The sequence below is a fragment of the Scyliorhinus torazame genome, chromosome 7 (genome assembly GCF_047496885.1).
Source record: "Scyliorhinus torazame isolate Kashiwa2021f chromosome 7, sScyTor2.1, whole genome shotgun sequence".
Taxonomy (NCBI): Eukaryota; Metazoa; Chordata; class Chondrichthyes; order Carcharhiniformes; family Scyliorhinidae; genus Scyliorhinus; species Scyliorhinus torazame.
The window spans coordinates 13,717,032-13,744,527 of record NC_092713.1 but is presented as its reverse complement, the minus strand read 5'-3'; the positions used below and the strand labels follow the sequence as shown (position 1 = coordinate 13,744,527).

Genomic DNA, 27,496 nt, shown 5'->3' with positions numbered 1-27,496 from the left:
GATCCAATTTGCCATATTTCCTGGGATCCCATGGGCTCTTATCTTCTCTATCAGTCTCCCATGTGCGACCTTATCAAAAGCCTTGCTGAAGTCCAAGTAGACAATGTCAAATGCATCACCCTCATCTCCAAATGTGGTCACCTCTTCGAAAAATTCAGTTCAATCAAGTTGTTCAGACATGACTTCCCCTTAACAAAACCATGCTGACTGTTCTTGATTAATCCCTGACTATCCAAATGCAGATTCATTCTGTCTCTCAGAATTGCTTCCAATAGTTTCTTCACCACTGAGGTTAGACTGACTGGCCTGTAGTATCCTGGCTTATCCCTTCCTCCCTTCCTCCAATGGTACCACATTGGCGATCCTCCAGTCCTCCGGCTCCTCTCCTGTGGCCAGAGAGCAATTGAAAACCATTGCCAGCGCCCCTGCTATTTCCTCCCTTGCCTCGCTCAACAACCTAGGATACATTTCATCTGGCCCTGGAAATTTGTCCACTTTTAAGCCTCCCCAGCCCACTTGGAACCTCTTCTCTGTCTGCGTTATTTTCTTTAATTTTACCTTTAATTTTCTTTAATTTTATCACAGTCCTTCTCCCTTATTTCTATTCCCACATCATCCCTCTCCCGAGTGAGCACCGCCACAAAGTATTCATTTAAAACCCTACCTACATCCTCCGGCTCCACACACAAATTACCACTGTGGCCCTTAATGGGCCTGACTCTTTCCCTAGTTATCCTTTTACCCTTAATGAACTTATAAAACAACTTAGGATTTTCCTTTATTTTACCTATCCATATCCTTTCATGTCCCCTTTCTGCTCTCCTAATTTCCTATTTAAGTTCCCACTTGCACATTCCATACTCCTATACGGCTTCAGCTATTTTGAGTCCTTAATATCAACCATAAGCTTCCCTTTTTGTCCTTATGCAATGGTGTACATCCCTCGATATGTACAGGGTTCGCTGGATTTATTGGTGCCACCCTTTTTCTTTGTTGGAAGATGTTGGCCCTGTACTCTCCCTATTTCCTTCTTGACTGCGTCCCTCTGTTCTGTCACAGATTTACCTGCAAGTGTCTACCCCAGTCCACTCTGGCCAAATCATGTCTGATCTGATTAAAATCAGCTTTCCCCCAGTTTAGAACTTTGATCTCAGGCCCATCCTTCTCCTTTTCCATAACAATCTTGAATCTAAAGAATTTATGATCACTGACTGCCAAATGCTCCCCCATTGATACCTGCTCAGCTTTGTTACCTAAAATTAAATCCAGGACCGCTCCCTCACTTGTAGGACCTTCTACGTATTGACTTACAAAGTTCTCCTGACTGCATTTTAAGATTAATGCTCCGTCTAAACCTTTCACATTATAACTAGCCAAGTTATTTCCCAAATCACTAGTATGTGGCACTGCAAGTAATCCAGAGATTTCTGACTTCTGCGTCCTGTTTTTTAATCTACTTCCTAGCTTCCTAGGGCGGGATTCTCCGACCCCCCGCCGGGTCGGAGAATCGCCAGGGGTCGGTGTGAATTCCCCCCCCCCCCCGCCAGCCTCCGAATTCTCCCACCCCCCCCAAAAACCGGCGTGGCGTGGGTCGCGCCGCCCGCCTCGGAGAATGGCGGGGTCCGGCGCGACACAATGGGCCCCGGGGCCGCCTGAATTCTCCGGCCCGCGATGGGCCAAAGTCCCGCCTGCCTGTAGCTAGTCCTGCCAGCATAAATTGGAGTTGGTTCCTTACCGGCGGGACCTGGCGGCGAGGGCGGCCTCCGGGGTTCATGGGGGGTCCCGGGGGGATCTGGCCCCGGGATGTGCCCCCAAGGTGGCCTGGCCCGCGGTCGGGGCCCACCGATCCGCGGGTGGGCCTGTGCCGTGGGGGCACTCTATTCCTCCCGCACCGGAGGCCGTGGTCATCCGCCATTCCCGGTGCGGAAGTGACTCCATGTGCGCATGCGCGGGGTTGACGTCAGCAGATGTTGACGCTCCCGCGCATGTGCAGACCCGCGCCGGCCGGCGGAGTCCCTTCGGCCCCAGCTGGCGCGGCGCCAAAGGCCTTCCACGCCAGCCAGTGGGGCGCAAACCACTCCGGCGCCGGCCTAGCCCCTGAAGGTGTGGAGGAGGGCCCGACGCCGGAGTGGTTCCCGCCACTCCACTGCGCCGTTTCTGCCCGCCCCGCCGATTACCGGAGAATCCCGCCCCCAGTGTCCGCTTGCAGGCCCACGTCCCTTTTTCTGCCTGTGTTGTTGGTACCAATATGTACGGCAATATCTGTCTGTTTGCCTTCTCCTTCACTGACATTTATGAATTTGGAACTCTTTTGTAGATTTAAGGGAACAAAATGTCACGTGGCTGCTATGCTATAATTTTAGTGTCCCGACCTCCCACATTTGGGATTTATGGAGTCTCGATGCACTTGGCAATGATGTTGATCCTGGGTGAAAGCGAAAGATCACGGAACATCAATATTCAGAGCCATGCGTAAATATTTCACATCACTTCTCAACACTGGAAAGGCTTTATTTGGCAAGCAGCTGATTGCTGTTCACCATTGGTTAATAATTAGCCAATGTTTAATGGGCTCCACCATTGGTCGATTCTTTGGGGAGGTGAAGGGTAATGACCTTGACATGACAGCAGTTATCTAACTGTGAGCTTATACTTCAGTTCTGGTTACCAACCCCATATCAGCCACGACTTACTTTCTTCCAATAGCAGGAGAGGACATTGGCTTTCCCGTACTATCTTTTAATGGGTTTTGGTCCAGTTTTCGTTCCTCCTTTCTTGCTGGCCCTGGTTCGCCGTTCTTTGGGATCAGGTATCAAGCTTCAGCCATGATCATAATGATTGGTGGAGCAGGCAGGAAGGGCCTCCTCCTGCTCCTAGTTTCTATGTTTCTATGTTTCACGTTGATGGTCAGCTTCACCAGCCTATAAGTGTTGGATTTCCGACCTGGCGCACCTTGAACCAAATTTCATCCTCCCCTTTCCACAGCATCGACTTTTCCAATAAGGGGGAACCCACTGGAAGGTATCGACTGACTCATCTCCATAACCGAGACAGACAGAGGAAAAGAGAGATCGCATTTATATAGTGCCTTTTGTGATATCAGGATGTCGCAAAGCGCTTCGCAGCCAACAAAATACTTTTGAAAATAACCGTCATGGCGAGGCAGCCAACGTGCGGCCAATTTGTGCATTGCATGCTCCAATAATAACAATAATAACTTATTGTCACAAGTAGACTTCAATGAAGTTACTGTGAATAAGTTCCAACAAGTGACAGTGATTGATAATTTATTTTAGGCTCTTCTCGAGGGATTGGCCGAAGCTCCAAGTAAAACTCACTTGCTCTCCTTCAAAGTAGTGCTGAGGCAACTTTAATGTTCACCCAGGAGAGCAGACGGCGCCTCGGTTTATTGCCTTTCCGGAAAGACGGAACACCCGATGGCGCCGTGCTCCGCCCTGCACTGCAGTGCAGGCTGAGATTTTATGCTCATGTGGTAGTAGAGGTATTACGGTACCTGATAGGCTGGAGCACCATTGGTGGAAACTGTATGCTTTCTATTGGTTAAGATGTATGGCGGAGCGCCCTGCTAGGCGGGGTATAAGAGCCTGTGCAGCCCCAGCAGCCTTCATTCTGTACCTGAGCTGCTGGGGGAAACATCTAGCTTATTAAAGCCTTCAGTTGGACTACAACCTCGCTTTAGTGGTCATTGATCGTGCATCAATTTAATAAGCTAGTTTTTTAAAAAAAGGATGGAGCTCCGAATCAAGCCGGAGTGTCTGCAACTTAGCCCCCACGCGGCGAACTCAGCGGCAACCTTTAAGCACTGGCTGGCATGCTTTAAAGGGTATCTCGGGACAGCCGAAAACACACTCATGGGAGAACAGAAAATCCAAGTCCTGCACTCAAGGCTGAGCCCGGAGATTTACACCCTCATCGAGGAAGCGGAAGACTTCGATGCAGCAATAGAGCTGCTAAAAGGACGCTATATTCGGCCGGTAAACCAGGTCTACGCCCGGCACCTGCTGGCAACGAGGCGACAAACCCCTGGGGAGTCGCTGTAAGAATTCTACCGCGCACGCCAGGTGTTGGGGAGAAACTGCAGCTGCCCGCAAGTTTTGGCGAGCGAACACACGGAACTCTTAGTCCGGGACGCTTTTGTGGCAGATATGCTATCCTCACAAATCCACCAGCGACTGTTAGAAAAAGACACTCTAGGTCTCAAGGAGGCACGGGCCCTTGCAGGCTCCCTGGACGTGGCCTCCAGAAACGCCTGCGCTTACGTTCCCAACTGCGCGGCAGCCCCCTGGGCAGCGTGGAACACCTCCGCGGCCGACCTCGAGACATCCCCCATCCCCCCACAAGCCTGCACTGCAAGGCGGCCTGGCAACTCCGGGGGGCCCCGCTGCTACTTTTGCGGGCAGGCCAAGCACCCCCGCCAGCGCTGCCCGGCCCGCGCATCCACCTGCAAGGGATGTGGTAAAAAGGGCCACTTTGTGGTGGTATGCCAGGCCCATGCGGTTGCCGCGGTCTCCGGTGGCGAATGCGGACCGCCACCACAAACCTCTCCATGGTCCCCGTGCGGCCCCCGGGCGCCGCCATCTTGTCCTGCGGACGCCACATTAGAGGAATGGGCGCCACCATTTTGTGCACCCCCAGCCATGGGCGACCAATGGGAGCCGCCATCTTGGATGAACCCCCAGGACCCCAGTTCGGCTGACCACGCACTGCCCGAAGAGAACACTTAACTGCTGCGATTAGCCTCGGTGACTCTGGATCAGTCTCGGCCTCGAACACTCTCAAAAGCTACAACAATTGTATTTATCAACGGGCATGAGACGTCCTGCCTAATCGACTCTGGGAGCACGGAGAGCTTTATACACCCTGACACGGTAAGGCGCTGTTCTCTCCTCATCCACCCCGTTAATCAAAAAATCTCCCTGGCCTCCGGTTCGCAGTCAGTGGAGATAAAGGGGTTTTGTGTAGCAAACCTCACAGTCCAGGGAAGGGAGTTCAAAACGTTCTGTCTCTACGTCCTTCCCCACCTCTGCACGGCTACACTCCTAGGTTTAGACATCCAGTGTATTCTCCAAAGTCTAACTTTCAAATTCGGCGGCCCTATACTCCCCCTCACTGTCTGCTGCCTCGCGACCCTTAAGGTCGACCCGCCTTCCCTGTTTGCGAACCTCACCCCCGATTGCAAACCCGTCGCCACCAGGAGCAGACAGTACAGTGCCCAGGACCGGGTTTTTATTAGGTCAGAGGTCCAAAGGCTACTGAGGGAAGGGGGTCATTGAAGCCAGTAACAGCCCCTGGAGAGCTCAAGTAGTGGTGGTAAAGACTGGGGAGAAGCATAGGATCGTCATCGACTACAGTCAGACCATCAACAGGTTTACGCAGTTGGACGTATACCCTCTCCCCCGCATGTCCGACCTGGTACACAGGATCGGGCATTACAAGGTCTTCTCCACGGTGGACCTTAAGTCTGCCTACCACCAGCTCCCCATCCACACTAGTGACCGCAAATACACTGCCTTCGAGGCAGATGGGTGGCTCTACCACTTCTTAAGGGTTCCCTTCGGTGTCACCAACGGGGTCTCGGTCTTCCAGCGCGAGATGGACTGAATGGTTGACCGGTACGGTTTACGGGCAACATTCCCGTATCTCGATAATGTCACCATCTCCGGCCATGACCAGCAGGACCACGACACCAACCTCCGATAATTCCTCCAGACCGCAAAAATCCTTAACCTTACATACAACAAGGATAAATGCGTGTTTAGCACCGACCGCCTAGCCATCCTCGGCTACGTAGTGCGAAATGGAGTTATAGGCCCTGACCCTGAACGCATGCGCCCCCTTCTGGAGTCCCCCTCCCTCACTGCTCCAAGGCCCTGAAGTGCTGCTTAGGGTTTTTCAGTTACTACGCCCAGTGGATCCCCAACTATGCGGAGAAAGGCCCGTCCCCTGATCCAATCCACAGCTTTTCCCCTGTTGATAGAGGCCCGCCAGGCCTTCAGCCGCATCAAAGCATACATTGCAAAGGCCACGATGCATGCCATCGACGAGTCCCTCCCCTTCCAGGTCGAGAGCAACGCGTCTGACGTAGCTCTGGCGGCCACCCTCAACCAAGCGGGCAGACCCGTGGCCTTCTTCTCCCGTACCCTCCATGCTTCTGAAATCCGCCACTCCTCAGTCGAAAAGGAGGCCCAGGCCATAGTAGAAGCTGTGCGACATTGGAGGCATTACCTGGCCGGCAGGAGATTCACTCTCCTCACTGACCAACGGTCGGTTGCTTTCATGGTCGATAATGCACAGCGGGGCAAGATAAAATACAACAAGATCTTGCGGTGGAGGATCGAACTCTCCACTTACAACTACGAGATCTTGTATCATCCCGGGAAGCTAAATGAGCCTCCTGCCGCCCTGTCCCACGGCACATGTGCCGCCGCACAAGTGGACCTCCTCCGAGCCCTCCATGAGGACCTCTGCCACCCGGGGGTCACTCGCTTTTTCCATTTTGTCAAGACCTGCAACCTGCCCTACTCCATCGAGGAGGTCAGGACAGCTACCAGGGACTGCCAAATCTGCGCGGAGTGCAAACCGCACTTCTACCGACCAGAGAAAGCCCAGCTGATAAAGGCTTCCCGTCCCTTTGAACGCCTCAACATGGACTTCAAAGGCCCCCTTCCCTCCACCGACCGCAATACGTACTTCCTGAACGTGATTGACGAGTACTCCCGGTTCCCATTCGCCATCCCCTGCCCTGACATGACCGCAACCACCGTCATCAAGGCCCTCAATAGCATCTTTGCACTGTTCGAGTTCCCCGCTTAGATACATAGTGATAAGGGGTCCTCCTTTATGAGCGACGAACTGCGTCAATTCCTGCTCAGCAAGGGCATCGCCTCGAGCAGGATGACCAGTTACAACCCCCGGGGTAATGGACAGGTAGAGAGGGAGAACGGAACGGTCTGGAAGACCGTCCTACTGGCCCTAAGGTCCAGGATTCTCCCAGTCTCCCGCTGATAGGAAGTCCTCCCGGATGCCCTCCACTCCATCCGGTCACTGCTTTGTACCACAACCAACCAGACATCTCACGAACGTCTCCTTGTCTTCCCCAGGAAGTCCTCCCCTGGGACCTCGCTCCCTTCCTGGCTGGCAGCACCCGGACCCATCCTGCTCCGAAAACACGTGCGGGCGCACAAGTTGGACCCGTTGGTCGAGAGGGTCCATCTTCTCCACACTAACCCCCAGTACACCTACGTGGCGTACCCCGACGGCCGACAAGATACGGTCTCCCTACAAGACCTGGTGCCCGCCGGAGCTCCACGCACACCCCAGCCACCAATCCCCCCCTCCCCCCTCCACCAGGGCACCTTACAGGAGGATCGGTCCTTCCGCCGGCCCCGTCTAGGCCCCCCCACCCACCGACTCACCCCGCAAGCACTCCCTTCCCAGATCAACCGTTTTCCCCACCAGCGCCGTCTAGGGGTGCCAAAGCTGCCATGGAGATTGGAGCCACGCTCCCGGAGTCACAGACGTCCGAGCCTCCACTGGAGTCACCACCAAAGCTCCGGCGATCACAGAGGACGACCAGGGCCCCCGATCAACTGATTGCTTCATTTTAAACTGTAAACTGTAAATTTAAATCATCAATTGTAAATAGCTATCAGAATTGTAAATAGTTACAAAATGCTGTACGGAGGTATTACGGTACCTCTATAACTAATTCTACCACGGTGCCATGTTTGTAGTATCAGGCCACCACCCCCACCGGTCTCCTTTTTAAAAGGGGGTGAATGTGGTAGTAGAGGTATTATGGTACCTGATAGGCTGGAGCACCATTGGTGGAAACTGTATGCTTTCTATTGGTTAGAATGTATGATAGCTCCGCCCTGCTAGGCGGGGTATAAGAACTCGTGCCGCCCCACCAGCCTTCATTCTGTACCTGAGCTGCTGGGGGAAACATCTAGCTTATTAAAGCCTTCAGTTGGACTCCAACCTCGCTTTAGTGGTCATTGATCGTGCATCAGCTCACATCTCTGGAGGGGGTCCATGAACCACAAGATTGTGACTTCGAGGCACGATTGTTACCAACAGGACCACAGCTTTAAATAAAAGCTGAAAATGCTGGAAATGGCCAGACCGGCAGCCTCTGTAGCGGGTTAACGCGTCAGGTCGATGACCTTCTGTCAGAATGGCTGAGCAACTAGTTCCTCTTTGGCTGATGTAAGTCAGTCTGAACCAAATGGTGCCTCAGACTCACAAAAGAACTTGGGCGGCACGGTAGCACAGTGGTTAGCACTGTTGCTTCACAGCGCCAGGGACCCGGGTTCAATTCCGGCTTGGGTCACTGTCTGTGCGGAGTCTGCACGTTCTCCCCGTGTCTGCGTGGGTTTTCTCCGGGTGCTCCGGTTTCCTCCCACAAGTCCCGAAAGACCTGGGGCAGGATTCTGCGGGAATCGGCGGGGTGGGCTACTCCGGCGGGAAGGAGTGGCGTGACCCACTCCAGCGGCGGGCCGCCCTGAAGGTACGGAATCCTCCGCACCTTCAGGGGCTAGGCCGGCCCCGGAGTGGTTTGCTCCGCGCCGGCCGGCGGGGAAGGGGCTTGGCGCCACGCCAACCGGCGGCAAAGGGCCCCCGCCAGCCGACGTGAGTTGCCGCATGCGCGGGAGCGCCAACTCGTGCTGGCGTCATCCCAGCGCATGCACGGGGGGGGGTTCATCTCCGCGTCGGCCATCGCGGACTGTTACACCGGCCGTCGCGGAGGATTAGAGTGCCCCCACGGCACAGGCCCGCCCGTGGATCGGTGGGCCCCGATCGCGGGCCAGGCCACCATGGATGGCACGGTAGCACAGTGGTTAGCACAGTTGCTTCACAGCTCCAGGGTCCCAGGTTCGATTCCGGCTTGGGTCACTGTCTGTGCGGAATCTGCACATCCTCCCCGTGTCTACGTGGGTTTCCTCCGGGTGCTCCGGTTTCCTCCCACAGTCCAAAGATGTGCAGGTTAGGTGGATTGGCCATGATAAATTGCCCTTAGTGTCCAAAATTGCCCTTAGTGTTGGGTGGGGTTACTGGGTTACGGGGATAGGGTGGAGGTGTTGACCTTGGGTAGGGAGCTCTTTCCAAGAGCCGGTGCAGACTCGATGGGCCGAATGGCGTCCTTCTGCACTGTAAATTCTATGAAATTATATGGGGGCACCCCCCGGGGCCAGATCTACCCGCACCACCCCGAGGACCCCAGAGGCCGTCCGCGTAGCCAGGTCCCGCCGGTAAGTACCTGCTGTAATTTACGCCGGCGGGACTGGCCGAAAACGGGCGGCCACTCGGCCCATCGCAGGCCGGAGAATCGCTGGGGGGGGGCGCTGCCAACGGCCCCCGCCTGGCGCGGCGCGATTCCTGCCCCCGCCAAATCCCCGGCGCCGGAAAATTCGGCAGCCGGTGGGGGCAGGATTCACGCCGCCCCCCCCCACCCCCAGCGGATTCTCCGACCCGGCTGAGGGGTCGGAAAATCCCGCCCCTGCTTGTTAGGTGAATTGGACATTCTGAATTCTCCCTCTGTGTACCCGAACAGGTGCCGGAATGTGGCGACGAGGGGATTTTCACAGAGACTCCACTGCAGTGTTGATGCAAGCCTACTTGTGACAATAATAATGATTATTATTATTATGGAGTGGATCGCTATCTACAAAGGTTAATCCCATAATCCCACAGGACTGGCAGGAAAACGTCTCAACTGGTTGTGCCAACTCGGAAAACTATCTGTGGGCCATTTGTAATGCCACCCTTATGTTCTTCCTTATCCTTGGGATATTTAAACTTCACCCGTTAAATTTCCACTCTTTATCCCATTGTCCACCTCATTGGGATTTTTCCATTGTGGCGGGTTTGAGGGTGTTTTTTTATTATTGAATCAAAAAAGTGATTGAAATTCACAACACAGCAGCTCTAACAGATACGTCATTGACCACAGCTGAAAGCCACAGCTATTCTTAAATTAACTTTGCGTTTGCTCTCTCAAAACAATTTTTCAAAAATTCAAAAATTCATTCACACAGGATGTGGGCGAGGCCAGCGCCAATCACCCACCCCGAATTGTCATTGCTAAATTGGTGGTGAGCTGCTGCAGTCCGTGTGGTGTAGGTACGCCCACTGTGCTGTTAGGGAGGGAGTTCCATGATTTTGACCCAGCGACAGTGCAAGAACAGCCGATATATTCCCAAGTCTGGCTGGGATGTGGCTTGAAGGGGAAACATGGTGGGGTTCCCAGGTATCTGCAGCTCTAGATGGCATCGGTCGAGGATTTGGAAGGTGCTGCCTGAGGAGCTTAATGAAGTCTATTAGCAATTTCCTCTTTTATTGACAGGTTTATTTGGGCTTTTAGGAAGTCAGTGCGAGTTGAACACAGACATATGTGAGGACTCTAGCCGCATCCGACTGAGAGAGGCTTGACCTAAGATCTCATTCCAAAGATGGCATTTCCAACACTGCAGCACTCCCTCACTGAGGTGTCTGCAGAACTGAAACTACATGCTTTCATACCTTGAGCGGTGAATGAACCCATGGCCTTTCTGACTTTGAAACAAAGGACAGACCTCGCCTTGCTCTGGCACTTCTCCTGACCTCAGGATGTCCCATTCCACAGCCAATGAAGTACTTTTTAAAGTGTGGTCACTTTGTAATGTGGGGAATGTGGCAGCTAACTTTTACACAGCAAGCTCCCACAAACACCAATGTGAAGATGACCAGGTAATTGTATGAGGGATAAATATTAGCCAGACTCTGAGGAAAAATGCCCTGCTCTTGGGTCAGAGGTGAAAATGCTACGAGTGAGATCTGTGATTTATTTACTCGTCATGATAGTGAATGTTGTCAGAGGCTTGACCATGTAAAAGGATCAGATCACAGCCTCACCTGCACCCAGGGTTCAGACAGACATGGCCACAGACACACACACATACACACACACACACACATACACACACACATACACACACACACACAGACACGCACAGACAGACACGCACATACACACACAGACACGCACGCACAGACACGCACACACAGACATACAGACACACACACAGACATGCACACACACACAGGCACGCACACAGACACACACCCACACCCACACAGACACAGACAAACACACACACACAGACACGCACAGACAGACACGCACATACACACACACACAGACACGCACAGACACGCACATTCATACACACACACACACAGACACGCACACACAGACACGCACAGACAGACACGCACATACACACACAGACATGCACACACATACACACACACACACGCACAGACAGACACGCACATACACACACAGACATGCACACACATACACACACACACACAGGCACGCACACAGACACACACACACACCCACACAGACAAACACGCACACACACACACACAGACATGCAAACACACAAAGACACACACACAGACACGCACACACACCACACACAGACAGACACGCACATACACACACATACACACAAACACACAGACACGCACGCACAGACACGCACACACAGACATGCAGACACACACACAGACATGCAAACACACAAAGACACACACACAGACGTAGACACGCACTCACACAGACACGCACTCACAGACATACATGCACGCACACACACAGACACGCACACACACGCATGCGCACACAGACACACACACACAGACACGCATACACAGACATGCAGACACACACACAGACATGCACACAGACATGCATGCCCGCACACACACAGACACGCACACACACGCACGCGCACACAGACACACACACACACAGACACGCACACAGACATGCAGACACAGACGCAGACATGCACACACACACAGACACGCACACAGACATGCATACACACAGACACCACATACACACGCACAGACAGACACGTACATACACACACAGACATGCACACACAGACACGCACACACATACACACACACAGACACGCACACACACACAGACACGCACGCACAGACACGCACACACAGACATGCAGACACACACACAGACATGCACACACACACAGACATGCACACACACACAGACATGCACGTGCACACGCACATACAGACACGATACACACACACAAACATGCACACACAGATACCACACACACACACACAGACACACACACACAGACACGCGCACACACACACACAGGCACGGACACACGCACACACAGACATGCACACATAGACACGCATACACACACACACACAGACATGCACAGACATGCACACACAGGCACGCACACACATACACACGCACAGACACGCACACGCAGACATGCAGACACACACACAGACATGCACACACACACAGACATGCACACAGACACGCACACACACAGACACAGACTCACACACACACAGACACACACACAGACATGCATGCACGCACACACAGACACACACACGCACGCGCACACAGACACGCACACACAGACACGCACGTGCACACGCACATACAGACACGATACACACACACAAACATGCACACACAGACACACACAGACACGCGCACACACACACAGACATGGACACACACACAAACATGCACGCACAAACACCACACAGACAGACATGCACATGCACACACACACACATAGACATGCACATATAGACACGCATACACACACACAGACATGCACAGACACGCACACACAGGCACGCACACACACGCACATTCACAGACGCAATTGCACAAAACACAAACACACAGAAAACGCGAACACACTCACACTTACCAAACGTACACTCACTCACACACACATTCACACACACGCACACAAGTGCACACAAACACCCACTCACCCAAAAGCACAAAACGCACACACACCTCATGCGCAAAACGCACACAAAGCGGATGCACACATGCACTCACACAAAGCACACACTCTAGACGTGCACACAACATACTCCTCAATCCCTTACATACATATGCACACACACGTGCACACACACACGTGCACACACAAACACACAGCAGCAGGAGTCACTGAAAGATGATCAGAGGCAGAGTGCTCTGACTAATTCTCCCTCACCCTCCCCGACACACAGATTTTTGTTCGCACCATTTTAGGATTATTCTGCCTGAAGCAACCGACTTAGCACAAACTCAGCCTGAGGTATTGATGCCCTGAACTTGCTGAGACAGTTTGGCAATTTATCCTTCGTAAATAAATGAGTTTCAGTTTCTCAGCTATGAAATCATTAGGCGCACCGGGAATAAACGATTTCGGAAATTTGACCAAACGGCTCAGCAAATATCGGGAACTTCAGCTGCGAGATCAGCACACTTGGGAATTTGGGAAGGAGTTTAATTGTAGAGTGAGCAGAATTATTCATTGTCTTTGATCAGCTGCTCATTAGATATAAAAAAATTATTGGAGGGGAGGGGGAAAGGTTCTTTTGCTAAATGTTGAGCATCATCCGATTATGGGAGTGGCGAGTTGGGTTTTCAAATGGACCCAGTCTGGTTACTATGCCGCGAGGATGCCTCTGGAGGCTGACATCTTAAGATCAGCTCAATAAAATTTCTCACAGAAACAGACACTGAAGAAGACGACTATCCTTGTACTTGAAACAAAGTGGAATGTCTGCTTTACAATTTGGCTTGCAAAAGCAGTGCAATACGTCAGTGTGTTGGGAAGTCGTTGGTGAGAACGGGTTCAGCCGGAGTTGTAAAATTCTAGCTTCACCACTGATGCTCGATCAATGACCACTAAAGCGAGGTTGTAGTCCTACTGAAGGCTTTAATAAGCTAGATGTTTCCCCCAGCAGCTCAGGTACAGAATGAAGGCTGCTGGGACTGCACGGGTTCTTATACCCCACCTATCAGGGCGGAGCTATTATGCTCTCTAGCCAATAGAAAGCATACAGTTTCCACCAATGGTGCTTTAGCCTATCAGGTACCGTAATACCTATAATACCACATTCACCCCCTGTTAAAAAAAAAGAGTCCGGCGGGGGTGGTGGCCAGAATCTACAAAACATAACAACATGGTATAATTAGTTATGGAGGTACCGTAATACCTCCGTACAGTGTTTAGTAACTATTTACAAGTCTGGTAGCTATGTACATTTGATGGTTTATATTTACAGATTACAGTTAAAATGAAGCAATCAGTCGATCGGGGGTCCTGGTCGTTCTCTGTGATCGTTGGAGCTTCGGTGGTGACTCCGGTGGAGGCTCGGGCATCTGTGACTCCGGGAGCGTGGACTCGATCTCTGTGACAGCTTCGACACCCCTAGACGGCGCTGGTGGGGAAAACGGCTGACCTGGGAAGGGAGCGCCTGCGGGGGGCGTCGCTGTGGGGGGGGGCCTAGACAGGGCCGGCGGAAGGACCGATCCTCCTGTAAGGTGCTGCAGTGGAGGGGAGGGTGGGACTGGTGGGTGGAATGTGCGTGGAGTTCCAGCGGGCGCCAGGTCCCGTAGGGAGACCGTATCTTGTCGGCCGTCGGGGTACGCCACGTAGGCGTACTGGGGGTTAGCATGGAGCAGATAGACTCTCCTGACCAACGGGTCCGACTTGTGCGCCCGCACGTGTTTTCGGAGCAGGATGGGTCCGGGTGCTGCCAGCCAGGTCAGGAGCGAGGTCCCAGAGGAGGACTTCCTGGGGAAGACAAGGAGGCATTCGTGTGGTGTCTGATTGGTGGTCGTACAAAGCAGTGACCGGATGGAGTGGAGGGCATCCGGGAGGACTTCTTGCCAGCGGGAGACTGGGAGGTTCCTGGACCGTAGGGCCAGTAGGACGATCTTCCAGACCGTTCCGTTCTCCCTCTCTTCCTGTCCATTACCCCGGGGATTGTAACTGGTCCTCCTGCTCGAGGCGATGCCCTTGCTGAGCAGGAATTGACGCAGTTCGTCGCTCATAAAGGAGGACCCCCCTATCACTGGGTATGTAAGCGGGGAACCCGAACAGTGTAAAGATGCTATGGAGGGCCTTGATGACGGTGGTGGCAGTCATGTCAAAGAACAAAGAACAAAGAAATGTACAGCACAGGAACAGGCCCTTCGGCCCTCCAAGCACGTGCCGACCATGCTGCCCGACTAAACTACAATCTTCTACACTTCCTGGGTCCGTATCCCTCTATTCCCATCCTATTCATGTATTTGTCAAGATGCCCCTTAAATGTCACTATCGTCCCTGCTTCCACCACCTCCTCCGGCAGCGAGTTCCAGGCACCCACTACCCTCTGCGTAAAACACTTGCCTCGTACATCTACTCTAAACCTTGCCCCTCTCACCTTAAACCTATGCCCCCTAGTAATTGATCCCTCTACCCTGGGGAAAAGCCTCTGACTATCCACTCTGTTTATGCCCCTCATAATTTTGTATACCTCTATCAGGTCTCCCCTCAACCCCTTCGTTCCAGTGAGAACAAACCGAGTTTATTCAACCGCTCCTCATAGCTAATGCCCTCCATACCAGGCAACATTCTGGTAAATCTCTTCTGCACCCTCTCTAAAGCCTCCACATCCTTCTGGTAGTGTGGCGACCAGAATTGAACACTATACTCCAAGTGTGGCCTAACTAAGATTCTATACAGCTGCAACATGACTTGCCAATTCTTATACTCAATGCCCCGGCCAATGAAGGCAAGCATGCCGTATGCCTTCTTGACTACCTTCTCCACCTGTGTTGCCCCTTTCAATTACCTGTGGACCTGTACTCCTAGATCTCTTTGACTTTCAATACTCTTGAGGGTTCTACCATTCACTGTATATTCCCTAACTGCATTAGACCTTCCAAAATGCATTACCTCACATTTGTCCGGATTAAACTCCATCTGCCATCTCTCCACCCAAGTCTCCAAACAATCTAAATCCTGCTGTATCCTCTGACAGTCCTCATTGCAATCCGCAATTCCACCAACCTTTGTATCGTCTGCAAACTTACTAATCAGACCAGTTACATTTTCCTCCAAATCATTTATATATACTACAAACAGCAAAGGTCTCAGCACTGATCCCTGTGGAACATCACTGGTCACAGCCCTCCAATTAGAAAAGCATCCTTCCATTGCTACTCTCTGCCTTCTATGACCTAGCCAGTTCTGTATCCACCTTGCCAGCTCACCCCTGATCCCGTGTGACTTCACCTTTTGTACTAGTCTACTATGAGGGACCTTGTCAAAGGCCTTACTGAAGTCCACATAGACATCATCCACTGCCCTACCTGCATCAATCATCTTAGTGACCTCCTCGAAAAACTCGATCAAGTTAGTGAGACACGACCTTCCCTTCACAAAACCGTGCTGCCTCTCACTAATACGTCCATTTGCTTCCAAATGGGAGTAGATCCTGTCTCGAAGAATTCTCTCCAGTAATTTCCCTACCACTGAAGTAAGGCTCACCGGCCTGTAGTTCCCGGGATTATCCTTGCTACCCTTCTTAAACAGAGGAACAACATTGGCTATTCTCCAGTCCTCCGGGACATCCCCTGAAGACAGTGAGGATCCAAAGATTTCTGTCAAGGCCTCAGCAATTTCCTCTCCAGCCTCCTTCAGTATTCTGGGGTAGATCCCATCAGGCCCTGGGGACTTATCTACCTTAATATTTTTTAAGACACCCAACACCTCGTCTTTTTGGATCTCAATGTGACCCAGGCTATCTACACCCCCTTCTCCAGACTCAACATCTACCAATTTCTTCTCTTTGGTGAATACTGATGCAAAGTATTCATTTAGTACCTCGCCCATTTCCTCTGGCTCCACACATAGATTCCCTTGCCTATCCTTCAGTGGGCCAACCCTTTCCCTGGCTACCCTCTTGCTTTTTATGTACGTGTAAAAAGCCTTGGGATTTTCCTTAACTCTATTTGCCAATGACTTTTCGTGACCCCTTCTAGCCCTCCTGACTCCTTGCTTAAGTTCCTTCCTACTTTCCTTATATTCCACGCAGGCTTCGTCTGTTCCCAGCCTTTTAGCCCTGACAAATGCCTCCTTTTTCTTTTTGACGAGGCCTACAATATCTCTCGTTATCCAAGGTTCCCGAAAATTGCCGTATTTATCCTTCTTCCTCACAGGAACATGTCGGTCCTGAATTCCTTTCAACTGCCACTTGAAAGCCTCCCACATGTCAGATGTTGATTTGCCCTCAAACATCCGCCCCCAATCTATGTTCTTCAGTTCCCGCCTAATATTGTTATAATTAGCCTTCCTCCAATTTAGCACATTCAACCGAGGACCACTCTTATCCTTATCCACCAGTACTTTAAAACTTACTGAATTGTGGTCACTGTTACCGAAATGCTCCCCTACTGAAACATCTACCACCTGGCCGGGCTCATTCCCCAATACCAGGTCCAGTACCGCCCCTTCCCTAGTTGGACTGTCTACATATTGTTTTAAGAAGCCCTCCTGGATGCTCCTTACAAACTCCGCCCCGTCTAAGCCCCTGGCACGAAGTGAGTCCCAGTCAATATTGGGGAAGTTGAAGTCTCCCATCACCACAACCCTGTTGTTTTTACTCTTTTCCAAAATCTGTCGACCTATCTGCTCCTCTATCTCCCGCTGGCTGTTGGGAGGCCTGTAGTAAACCCCCAACATTGTGACTGCACCCTTCTTATTCCTGATCTCTACCCATATAGCCTCACTGCCCTCTGAGGTGTCCTCCCGCAGTACAGCTGTGATATTCTCCCGAACCAGTAGCGCAACTCCGCCTCCCCTTTTACATCCCCCTCTATCCCGTCTGAAACATCTAAATCCTGGAACGTTTAGCTGCCAATCCTGCCCTTCCCTCAACCACATCCCTGTAATGGCAACAACATCATAGTTCCAAGTACTAATCCAAGCTCTAAGTTCATCTGCCTTACCCGTAATACTTCTTGCATTAACACATATGCACTTCAGGCCACCAGACCCGCTGTGTTCAGCAACTTCTCCCTGTCTGCTCTGCCTCAGAGCCCCACTGTCCCTATTCCCTAGTTCTCCCTCAATGCTCTCACCTTCTGACCTATTGCTCCCATGCCCACCCCCCTGCCATACTAGTTTAAACCCTCCCGTGTGACACTAGCAAACCTCGCGGCCAGGATATTTATGCCTCTCCGGTTTAGATGCAACCCGTCCTTCTTATATAGGTCACACCTGCCCCGGAAGAGCTCCCAGTGGTCCAGATAACGGAAACCCTCCCTCCTACACCAGCTGTTTAGCTGCTCTATCTTCCTATTTCTAGCCTCACTGGCACGTGGCACAGGGAGTAATCCCGAGATTACAACCCTCGAGGTCCTGTCTTTTAACTTTCTGCCTAGCTCCCTGAACTCCTGCTGCAGGACCTCATGCCCCTTCCTGCCTATGTCGTTAGTACCAATATGTACAACGACCTCTGCCTGTTTGCCCTCCCCCTTCAGGATGCCCTCTACCCGTTCGGAGACATCCTGGACCCTGGCACCAGGGAGGCAACATACCATCCTGGAGTCTCTTTCACGTCCACAGAAGCGCCTATCTGTCCCCCTGACTATAGAGTCCCCTATAACTATTACTCTTCTGCGCTTTGACCCTCCCTTCTGAACATCAGAGCCAGCCGTGGTGCCACTGCTCTGGCTGCTGCTGTTTTCAAAATTCTAGATTATCCAATTAATTTTTTCCAATTAAGGGGCAATTTAGCGTGGTCAATCCACCTAGCCTGCACATCTTTGGGTTGTGGGGGCGAAACCCATGCAAACACGGGGAGAATGTGCAAACTCCACACGGACAGTGACCCAGAGCCGGGATCGAACCTGGGACCTCAGCGCCGTGAGGCAGCAGTGCTACTCACTGCGCCACTGTGCTGTCAGGGCAGGGGATGGCGAATGGGAACCGGGAGTACTCGTCAATCACATTCAGGAAGTACGTGTTGCGGTCGGTGGAGGGGAGGGGGCCTTTGAAGTCCATGCTGAGGCGTTCAAAGGGACGGGACGCCTTTATCAGGTGCGCTCTCTCTGGCCGGTAGAAGTGCGGTTTGCGCTCCGCGCAGATTTGGCAGTCCCTGGTGGCTGTCCTGCCCTCCTCGATAGAGAAGGGCAGGTTGCGGGTCTTGAGAAATGGAAAAAGCGAGTGACTCCCGGGTGGCAGAGGTCCTCGTGGAGGGCCCGGAGGCGGTCCACTTGTGCGGTGGCACATGTGCCGCGGGACAGGGCATCAGGAAACTCGTTTAGCTTCCCGGGACGATACAAGATCTCGTAGTTGTGAGTGGAGAGTTCGATCCTCCACCGCAAGATCTTGTCGTTTTTTATCTTGCCCCGCTGCGCATTATCGAACATGAAAGCAACCGACCGTTGGTCAGTGAGGCTAGTGAATCTCCTGCCGGCCAGGTAATGCCTCCAATGTTGCACAGCTTCTATTATGGTCTGGGCCTCCTTTTCGACAGAGGAGTGGTGGATTTCGGAAGCATGGAGGGTATGTGAGAAGAAGGCCACGGGCCTGACCGCTTGGTTGAGGGTGGCCACCAGAGCTACGTCGGATGCATCGCTCTCGACCTGGAAGGGGAGGGACTCGTCGATGGCGTGCATCGTGGCCTTTGCAATGTCTGCTTTGATGCGGCTGAAGGCCTGGCGGGGCTCTATCGACAGGGGAAAAGCTGTGGATTGGATCAGGGGACGGGCCTTGTCCGCATAGTTGGGGACCCACTGGGCGTAGTAGCTAAAAAACCCCAAGGCAGCGTTTCAGGGCCTTGGAGCAGTGAGGGAGGGGGAATGTGTTCAGGTCGGGGCCTATAACTCCATTTCGCACTACGTAGCCGAGAATGGCTAGATGGTCGGTGCTAAACATGCATTTATCCTTATTGCATGTAAGGTTAAGGATTTTAACGGTCTGGAGAAATTTTCGGAGATTAGTGTCGTGTTCCTGCTGGTCGTGGCTGCAGATGGTGACATTATCGAGATACGAGAATGTTGCCCGTAAACCGTACCGGTCAACCATTCGATCCATCTCGCGCTGGAAGACCGACACCCCGTTGGTGACACCAAAGGGAACCCTTAAGAAGTGATAGAGCCGCCCATCTGCCTCAAAGGCAGTGTATTTGCGGTCACTAGTGCGGATGGGGAACAGGTGGTAGGCGGACTTGAGATCCACCGTGGAGAAGACCTTATAATGCGCGATCCTGTTTACCAGGTCGGATATGCGGGGGAGAGGGTACGCGTCCAGCTGAGTAAACCTGTTGATGGTCTGACTGTAGTCGATGACCATCCTATGCTTCTCCCCGGTCTTTACCACCAGTACTTGAGCTCTCCAGGGGCTGTTACTGGCTTCAATGACTCCATCCCTCAGTAGCCTTTGGACCTCTGACCTAATAAAGACCCGGTCCTGGGCACTGTAGCGTCTGCTCCTGGTGGCGACGGGATTGCAATCCGGGGTGAGGTTTGCAAACAGGGAAGGCGGGTCGACCTTAAGGGTCGCAAGGCTGCAGACAGTAAGGGGGGGGTATAGGGCCGCCGAATTGGAAGGTCACACTTTGAAGGTTACACTGGAAGTCTAAACCCAGGAGTGTAGCCGCGCAGAGGTGGGGAAGGATGTAGAGACGGAAATTTTTGAACTCCCTTCCCTGGACTGTGAGGTTTGCGACACAAAACCCCTTTATCTCCACTGAGCGTGAACCGGAGGCCAGTGAGATTTTTTGATTAACGGGGTGGATGAGGAGGGAACAGCGCCTTACCGTGTCGGAGTGTATGAAGCTCTCCGTGCTCCCAGAGTCGATTAGGCAGGACCTCTCGTGCCCGTTGATGAAAACGGTCATCGTAGCAGTTGAGAGTGTTCGAGGCCGAGACTGATCCAGAGTCACCGAGGCTAATCGCAGTAGTTGAGAGTACTGATCGGGCAGTGTGTGTTCGGCCAAGCTGCGGTCCTGGGGGTTCATCCAAGATGGCGTCTCCCATTGGTCGCACATGGCCGGGGGGGGGGGGCACAAAATGGCGGCGCCCATCCCTCCAACGTGGCGTCCGCGGAACAAGATGGCGGCGCCCGGGGTCTGCACGTGGCCCTGGGATATGGAGATGGCGGCGACCGCTGGCCACATGGGGCCCGTGGAGAGGTTTGTGGTGGTGGTCTGGATTCGCCGCTGGAGACCGCAGCCACCGCTCGGGCCTGACATACCCCCACAAAATGGCCCTTTTTGCCGCATCCCTTGCAGGTGGATGCGCGGGCTGGGCAGCGCTGGCGGGGGTGCTTGGCTGGCAGTAAATGTAGCGGGGCCCCTCAGGGTTGCCAGGCCACCTTGCAGCGCAGGCCTGTGGGGGAATGGGGGAAGTCTCGGGGTCGGCCGTGGAGGGGTTCCACGCTGCCCAGGGGGCTGCCGCGCGGTCGGGAACGTAGGCGCGGGCGTTCCTGCAGGCCACAAAAGCATACCTGCCACAAAAGCGTCCCGGACTAAGAGTTCCATGTGTTCGCCCGCCAAAACTTGCGGTCAGCCGCAGCTTCTTCCCAGCACCAGGAGTGCACGGTAGAATTCCTCCAGCGATTCCCCAGGGGTTTGTCGCCTTGTTGCCAGCAGGTGCCGGGCGTCGACCTGGTTTACCGGCCGAATATCGTGTCCTTTTAGCAGCTCTATTGCTGCATCGAAGTCTTCCGCTTCCTCGATGAGGGTGTAAATCTCCAGGCTCACCCTGGAGTGCAGGACGTGCTGTTTCTGCTCTCCCGTGGGTGCGTTTTCGGCCGTGTCGAGATACCCTGTAAAGCACGCCAGCCAGTGCTTAAAGATTGCCGCTGAGCTCGCCGCGTGGGGGCTAAGTTGCAGACACTCCGGCTTGATTCGGAGCTCCATCCTTTCTTCTTAAAAAAACTAGCTTATTATATTGCTGCACGATCAATGACCACTAAAGCGAGGTTGTAGTCCAACTGAAGGCTTTAATAAGCTAGGTGTTTCCCCCAGCAGCTCAGGTACAGAATGAGGGCTGCTGGGGTGGCACGGGTTCTTATACCCCGCCTATCAGGGCGGAGCTATTATACACTTTAGCCAATAGAAAGCATACAGTTTCCACCAATGGTGCTTTAGCCTATCAGGTACCGTAATACCTATAATACCACAACCACCCTGGAGAACAAATCTAGAATTCAGGTACAGAGTGAACAGTCCTCGGAAGAGTTTCCGATTTCCTGCCGTCCCACTAATATCCTTATCTGAACCCCCAATGTTCATTCTTGTTGCTAAATATCAACATTTCTAATACAAACGTCTAAATGATGTCCTGTTGTGGTGCTTGTTAATCATGCGTTTCAATGGTGTGTTACTCATTGTTACCTCATTCCAGGGGTCCTGCTGTTTGACAAAGCCCAAGGATTTTGGCTGAGTCACAGCGTTCCAAACTTCCCTCCTTTTCCGAACAAGGATTATTCATGGCCTTCTTCTGGGAAGAAATATGGACAGACTCTCTTCTGTTTCACGTATCAATACAGCCAACTGGCGGAAATCGGTAAGGAACCATCGATACGCCATGTGTGCGAGGGGGTGGTGCGTTGTGGTTGGGTATATGTTGGAGAGCTAGCCTCTGGGGTGGAAATGAAGGAATGGATTTTTACCAACCCTCTGGCGACGGGCTGGCAGGTGGCAGGGTGGTAGAATGATGGAGGTAGGTGTCGGGAGGTGAGCTTGACGCCTTCCCAGTGCAACAGCATCAAATCAGCAGTGGGTACCTCGGGGGGAGGGGGAGCAGCTGTCCAATGGCCAACAACTTTGCCAGCGAGTTGTGAATCCCCAATTTTAATTGGTCCACAATTAAGCGGCCATGCCTTCAGTTGCCGAGGCCTCAAATCACCTCTGGAACACCTTCCCTACACCTCACCGCCTCTCTACCCCCTTCCCTCCTTTAAGACATTCCTTAAAAGCCACGGGGTAAATTTGGCGGGCCATTTAATGGTCCGTCCACCTTTGGGCGGGAATTTCCAAACTCGTGGCGGATCAACCGAAAAATCCCGCCTTGCCTCTTTGGCCAATATTTTGGTCACCTGACCTACTTATGTGGCTCAGTAACATAGTTTGTTTCATAATATCCTGTGAAGCAGCTCTGTATGTTTTGTTATGTTATAGACACTATATAAATTCATGTTGATCTTGTTAATGCTACTCCAATCCAAAGCATGCTGCACGTAAATCAGTGGGGGAAATGGTCTGCCTTATGTCCTGGGAGGCAGCAAAGAGAGAGGATAGTGTTACAAGCACTGTAGATTTTAATTTACAGCCTTTCTGTTCTGTATTTTAGACATAACCTTGCAGACCTATCACTGACAAACTAATAGCACAAATATCTTTCTTTGCAGGAAGGCAGTTTTTATATTATAACCCGCATGTCTACAACTGGACTCTTCCTGATACCTTCCTGCCTGACCTATCGAATCTCCAATTTGTCGCCAAGGGCGGCCGGGTTTCCAATTCGCCATGGATACGCCACACCGAGCTTACATCCTCAGGGGGAGTCCGGTTTCAGAGCTTTGCAAAATACAAGGATTTTGAAGATGGTAAGTTGTGATGGAAAACAACTCACTGGAAATGTCTTACGATTAAGGAATGGAGGAGGAAGATGGGGACGTTGAGGGAATGGTGCAGCACAGTAGATGGACACTTTTCCCATCGTGCCTGCGCTTTGAAAGAACTGTCCAATTAGGCCCGCTCGTCCCTTCTCCTTCCCTATAGCCCTGAACATCTTTCCCCTTCAAGTACTTATTTAATACCCTTTTGAAAGTTCTTGTTGAAACAGCTTCCACCGCACTTTCAGGCAACGCATTCCAGATCAGAACTCGCTGTGCAAAACAAAATTCTCCTCATCTCCCATCCTGTTACTTTGTCAATTACCTTAAATCTGTACCGCGAGCTGTTGATTATCCCATTTGCAGCTACTTCCTGTCTAATTTTCTCATTTTAGGCTCTTATAATAATAATCTTTATTATTGTCAGGCTTACATTAACACTGCAATGAAGTTACTGTGAAAAGCCCCTAGTCGCCACACTCCGGCACCTGTTCGGTTACACAGGGAGAATTCAGAATGTCCAATTGCCCCTGGGAGAGATCTCTGTAGTTTCTCAGCCTTATCAAATGGTCAAATTGCTGACAAATTCTGGATGTCACTTTTCGAAGAGTCCTTTTAGCCCTCTTGCAACCCCAAGCACATCTCTCTCTTTGTCTGTATATGGAATCTCAACCATACGTCTTAACATTCTCATTTCAACGGCCGCCATTGTCCTCCGCCGATCTTTGTTAATTGTCCATTATAACTGAAGGCTCAGGGAGTCAGAATAGAACTGAAAGGGCTGAATGGCCTGATGTGTTCTTCTGCTTTTATGTCCCTAAAATAAAAAATACACGTGACAAAAATAAGGTTATTAAAAAATAAGGAAGTAAGGTTTTGGTGGTCAGGAAATGAGTGCAGATGCAAGATATTTTAATACATTCTCGCTACTTTTCAGTGTTGGCAGCTGTTTGTCACCATTGGTCACTTTTGCTGTTATTTTCCAGACATTTACGCGGGCTGGGTTGCTCAGACCTTGAAGACGGACCTGCTGGTGGAAACTTGGAATGGCAGCAAGCACGAGCTCCCTTCAAATTGCTCCCTCCCCAAACATGTCTACAATGTCGTCAGGGTTCAACTTCCAGGGCCTGCCCTCTTTTACTCCTACAACGATCACTCCAAGTGGTGCGTGTCTCTGCGCTACCGCGACCAGTGGATCTGCATTGGAGATCTTAATCGGACATTTGGCCAGATGTGGAGGAGCGGAGGACTTCTCTGTACACAGCACCCAAATATTTACAAAGCCTTTCGGAGGTCCGTATCCTGGTACAAGAACTGTTCGGACGCCCAGTCGTGCAACCGGGGGAACATTGATCTCGAGGTTTAATTCTTGCTGTAGCACAGTAGCCCTTGGAGATTAACCCTGTGCCCTATTGACCCTACAAACTTGTATGTTGTCCTCCTAATATGCAATGAGCCAGGCAACAGAGATTGTCAGCATAGTATGCTGCTATGCCTGACCCTATAGATCATTTGGGTTCTCATCTAATTTAGAAAACTCAACCTGATTCTTGAAAAAAAATTGCTATTTGCGTCATTTTTGATTTCCCCCTTCCCCCACCCTCGGTGAAGCTAAACTCGTGTTATCAAGGCTTTGCTAATATCTTGTCTGTATATTGAATGATTTCCTTAAGCCTATTCAAGGTGTACAACCTCAATATAGTTCATATTGTTTTTCAGCCCTCTGTGAAATATGCAAGGATTTTTGTTCGGTTCGATTTGTACCGATGCCTAAGACTTGTTGTCGTCTAGATCTAAGATGGATGCCACAATCTAAAATGGTGGCTCAGTCATTGAACTGAGATTAGTTGAGTTTCTCAGCAACTACTGCAACTCTTTGACTGAGGCACGGCTAAGTCAGCTAAAATGTCAGACAATTGTTTCATCGACTTATTTGTATTCGATTGGGAACGCTTCGCGCTATTTTAGTCCGGAAGAAGTACCAAAAAGGACCTCCGGCAGTGGAGGTGGCCTGGCATTGGCCGGTGGCGGGATCTACTTCTTCCGCCGCTGACAACGGGGTTTCCTGTTGTATGCACCGTAGCGCAACAATTACTCACTCAAGTCGAGAAGAGATGAAATCATCGAGGCTTTATTAAGCAAGACTTGTTCCCCAGCAGCTCAGTTACAGAATGCGGCTGCTGGGAGAACTCGAGCTCTTATACTCCGCCTTCAGGGCGGAGCCAGCAGGCGGCAGATCCAACCAGGACCCGGGACCTGTCAGCCAATAGCCTCTCGGCTTCACAGGTACCATACTACCCCTAATACATGCCACCACATGCACCCCCCCCCCCCGCCCCCCCACCTCTCGCCATGAGAAATCTGCTTGGGGGTCCGCTGGCAGAAACAACCAGAAAATCACAACCGTCAACTCTGTTCCTGTCTTCACACATGCTGCTTGGCTTCTTGAGTTTTTCCTGCATTTTCTGTTTGTGCCCCATTCTTTGGGATCTGATTATTGGGCTGCGGTGTTAACCCTACGTTGTGTGGTAATCTTTTCAGGAACGGCGTGTGTCATTGTCCATGACCACCGGTTGTCCCAGAGTGGCTCCCAGCCAATAAAGCGATTTTAAATTGTTGTCACAATTGTAACGCAGTCATTGGTTTTCTCTCTCTCTGGGGAAGTGTATCCGGGATTAACGCTCTTGTCAGAAGTAATTTTAGCAGAAAGATCGGTGTCATCATTGATGGGCGACCCAGGCCAGTGAGTGGGCAGCTCGAGTGAACCTGCCTCGTCTCAGTGGGTCGCAAGACTGAAATGGGGCTTGTTCACTAACCATGACTCCAGGAATACGATTGAAGTCATTTAATACACGCCAAATAACTCATAATGAGTTATAGAAAATACTTAATCATTTGCATATTGATAGAACTGTCATCAACTTTAAATAGTAAAAACAAAAGAAACATTTAGACTTTGGACGCAGTGGGAGCACCTGCCTCTCACAGTCAATGTTGTGAACATTCAGCACACTCCTCACTTCACTCACCCTCGCTTTACACGTGAATCACTTCAGTCACGCTGGGAGAAAAAAACTACACGGGGAGGAAGTCAGCGGAATGTGGAAACCCTGCGTGTGGCAACCGGTGAACAAAATGGCTCATGGGTGGTGATGTGTTGGGTGTTCTGGATCACATACAGGTCACCAACACTTGAAATAGTGCAACACTATTTTATTGAATCATTAACTGTTTAAACATACTTAGACTGTGGGTTAATACGATACTAGCTTTAACTAAAGACCTTTGCCTTGTCCTAACCAGTCGATGCACCCAGCACATGGTGAATATCTGTGTTACAGGCTGTGAGCTCTGTGCTCCTAGCTAGCTGCAACTCGAATGAGCGGGAACTCTGATGCCCCCTGTCTTTATAGTGCGTGTGCTCTCACTGGTGATTGGCTGCGGTGTTGTGTGTGTTGATTGGTCCCACTGTGTGTCCATCAGTGTATGTCTGCACTATGATATACTGGTTTATATTATGACATCCCCTCTTTTATAAAAAATGTACCTGCGTGGCAATAAATAGTGTGTGGTGAATGTTCCTGACTACGTGTGTGCAAAATATTTACAGGACTATGTACATGAGAACTAAGCTATTTACATGGGAAGATGCCTGGTGCAGAAAAACAGTGTGTCACAAGAATAACGAGATGAACACTATATACAAACCACTTCAACGATTAAACGGAAGAACAGAACAAATCAGAAAGTCCATAAGTCCACAAAGTTCACAAATTAAGTCTCTGAGGTGGGCGACGAATTCTGGTTGACCGCCTCAAGGGTGGGTCGGGAGCCGCCGGCTGAGGAGCGGGCTGGACTGCGTCAGAGTGAGGAGGATGCAGAGTGACCGGAATCTCTGCATAGTCCAGGTCAGGGTCAACAGGAGGGCGTGGCAATGGTGGAGGATCACGTAGCAAGAACGGAACGAGACGAAGGGCACGTCGATTGCGGCGCAGAATGGAGCCATCCGGTAG

General features: G+C 51.5%; 1 protein-coding gene across 2 annotated transcripts in view; it reads left to right on the top strand.

Annotated features, from left to right (window-relative positions):
• dnase2b (deoxyribonuclease II beta) overlaps positions 1 to 26,101 on the top strand; it is a 38,634-nt gene extending 12,533 nt beyond the window's left edge. For both annotated transcript variants that reach the window (XM_072510349.1, XM_072510348.1), the window contains 3 exons: positions 22,271 to 22,432; positions 23,277 to 23,474; positions 24,470 to 26,101. In XM_072510349.1, the coding sequence (XP_072366450.1) occupies positions 22,271 to 22,432; positions 23,277 to 23,474; positions 24,470 to 24,849 (740 nt within the window). In that variant the 3' untranslated portion in view covers positions 24,850 to 26,101. The remainder of the gene's footprint in view (positions 1 to 22,270; positions 22,433 to 23,276; positions 23,475 to 24,469) is intronic.
• The last annotated feature ends 1,395 nt before the right edge of the window (positions 26,102 to 27,496 follow it).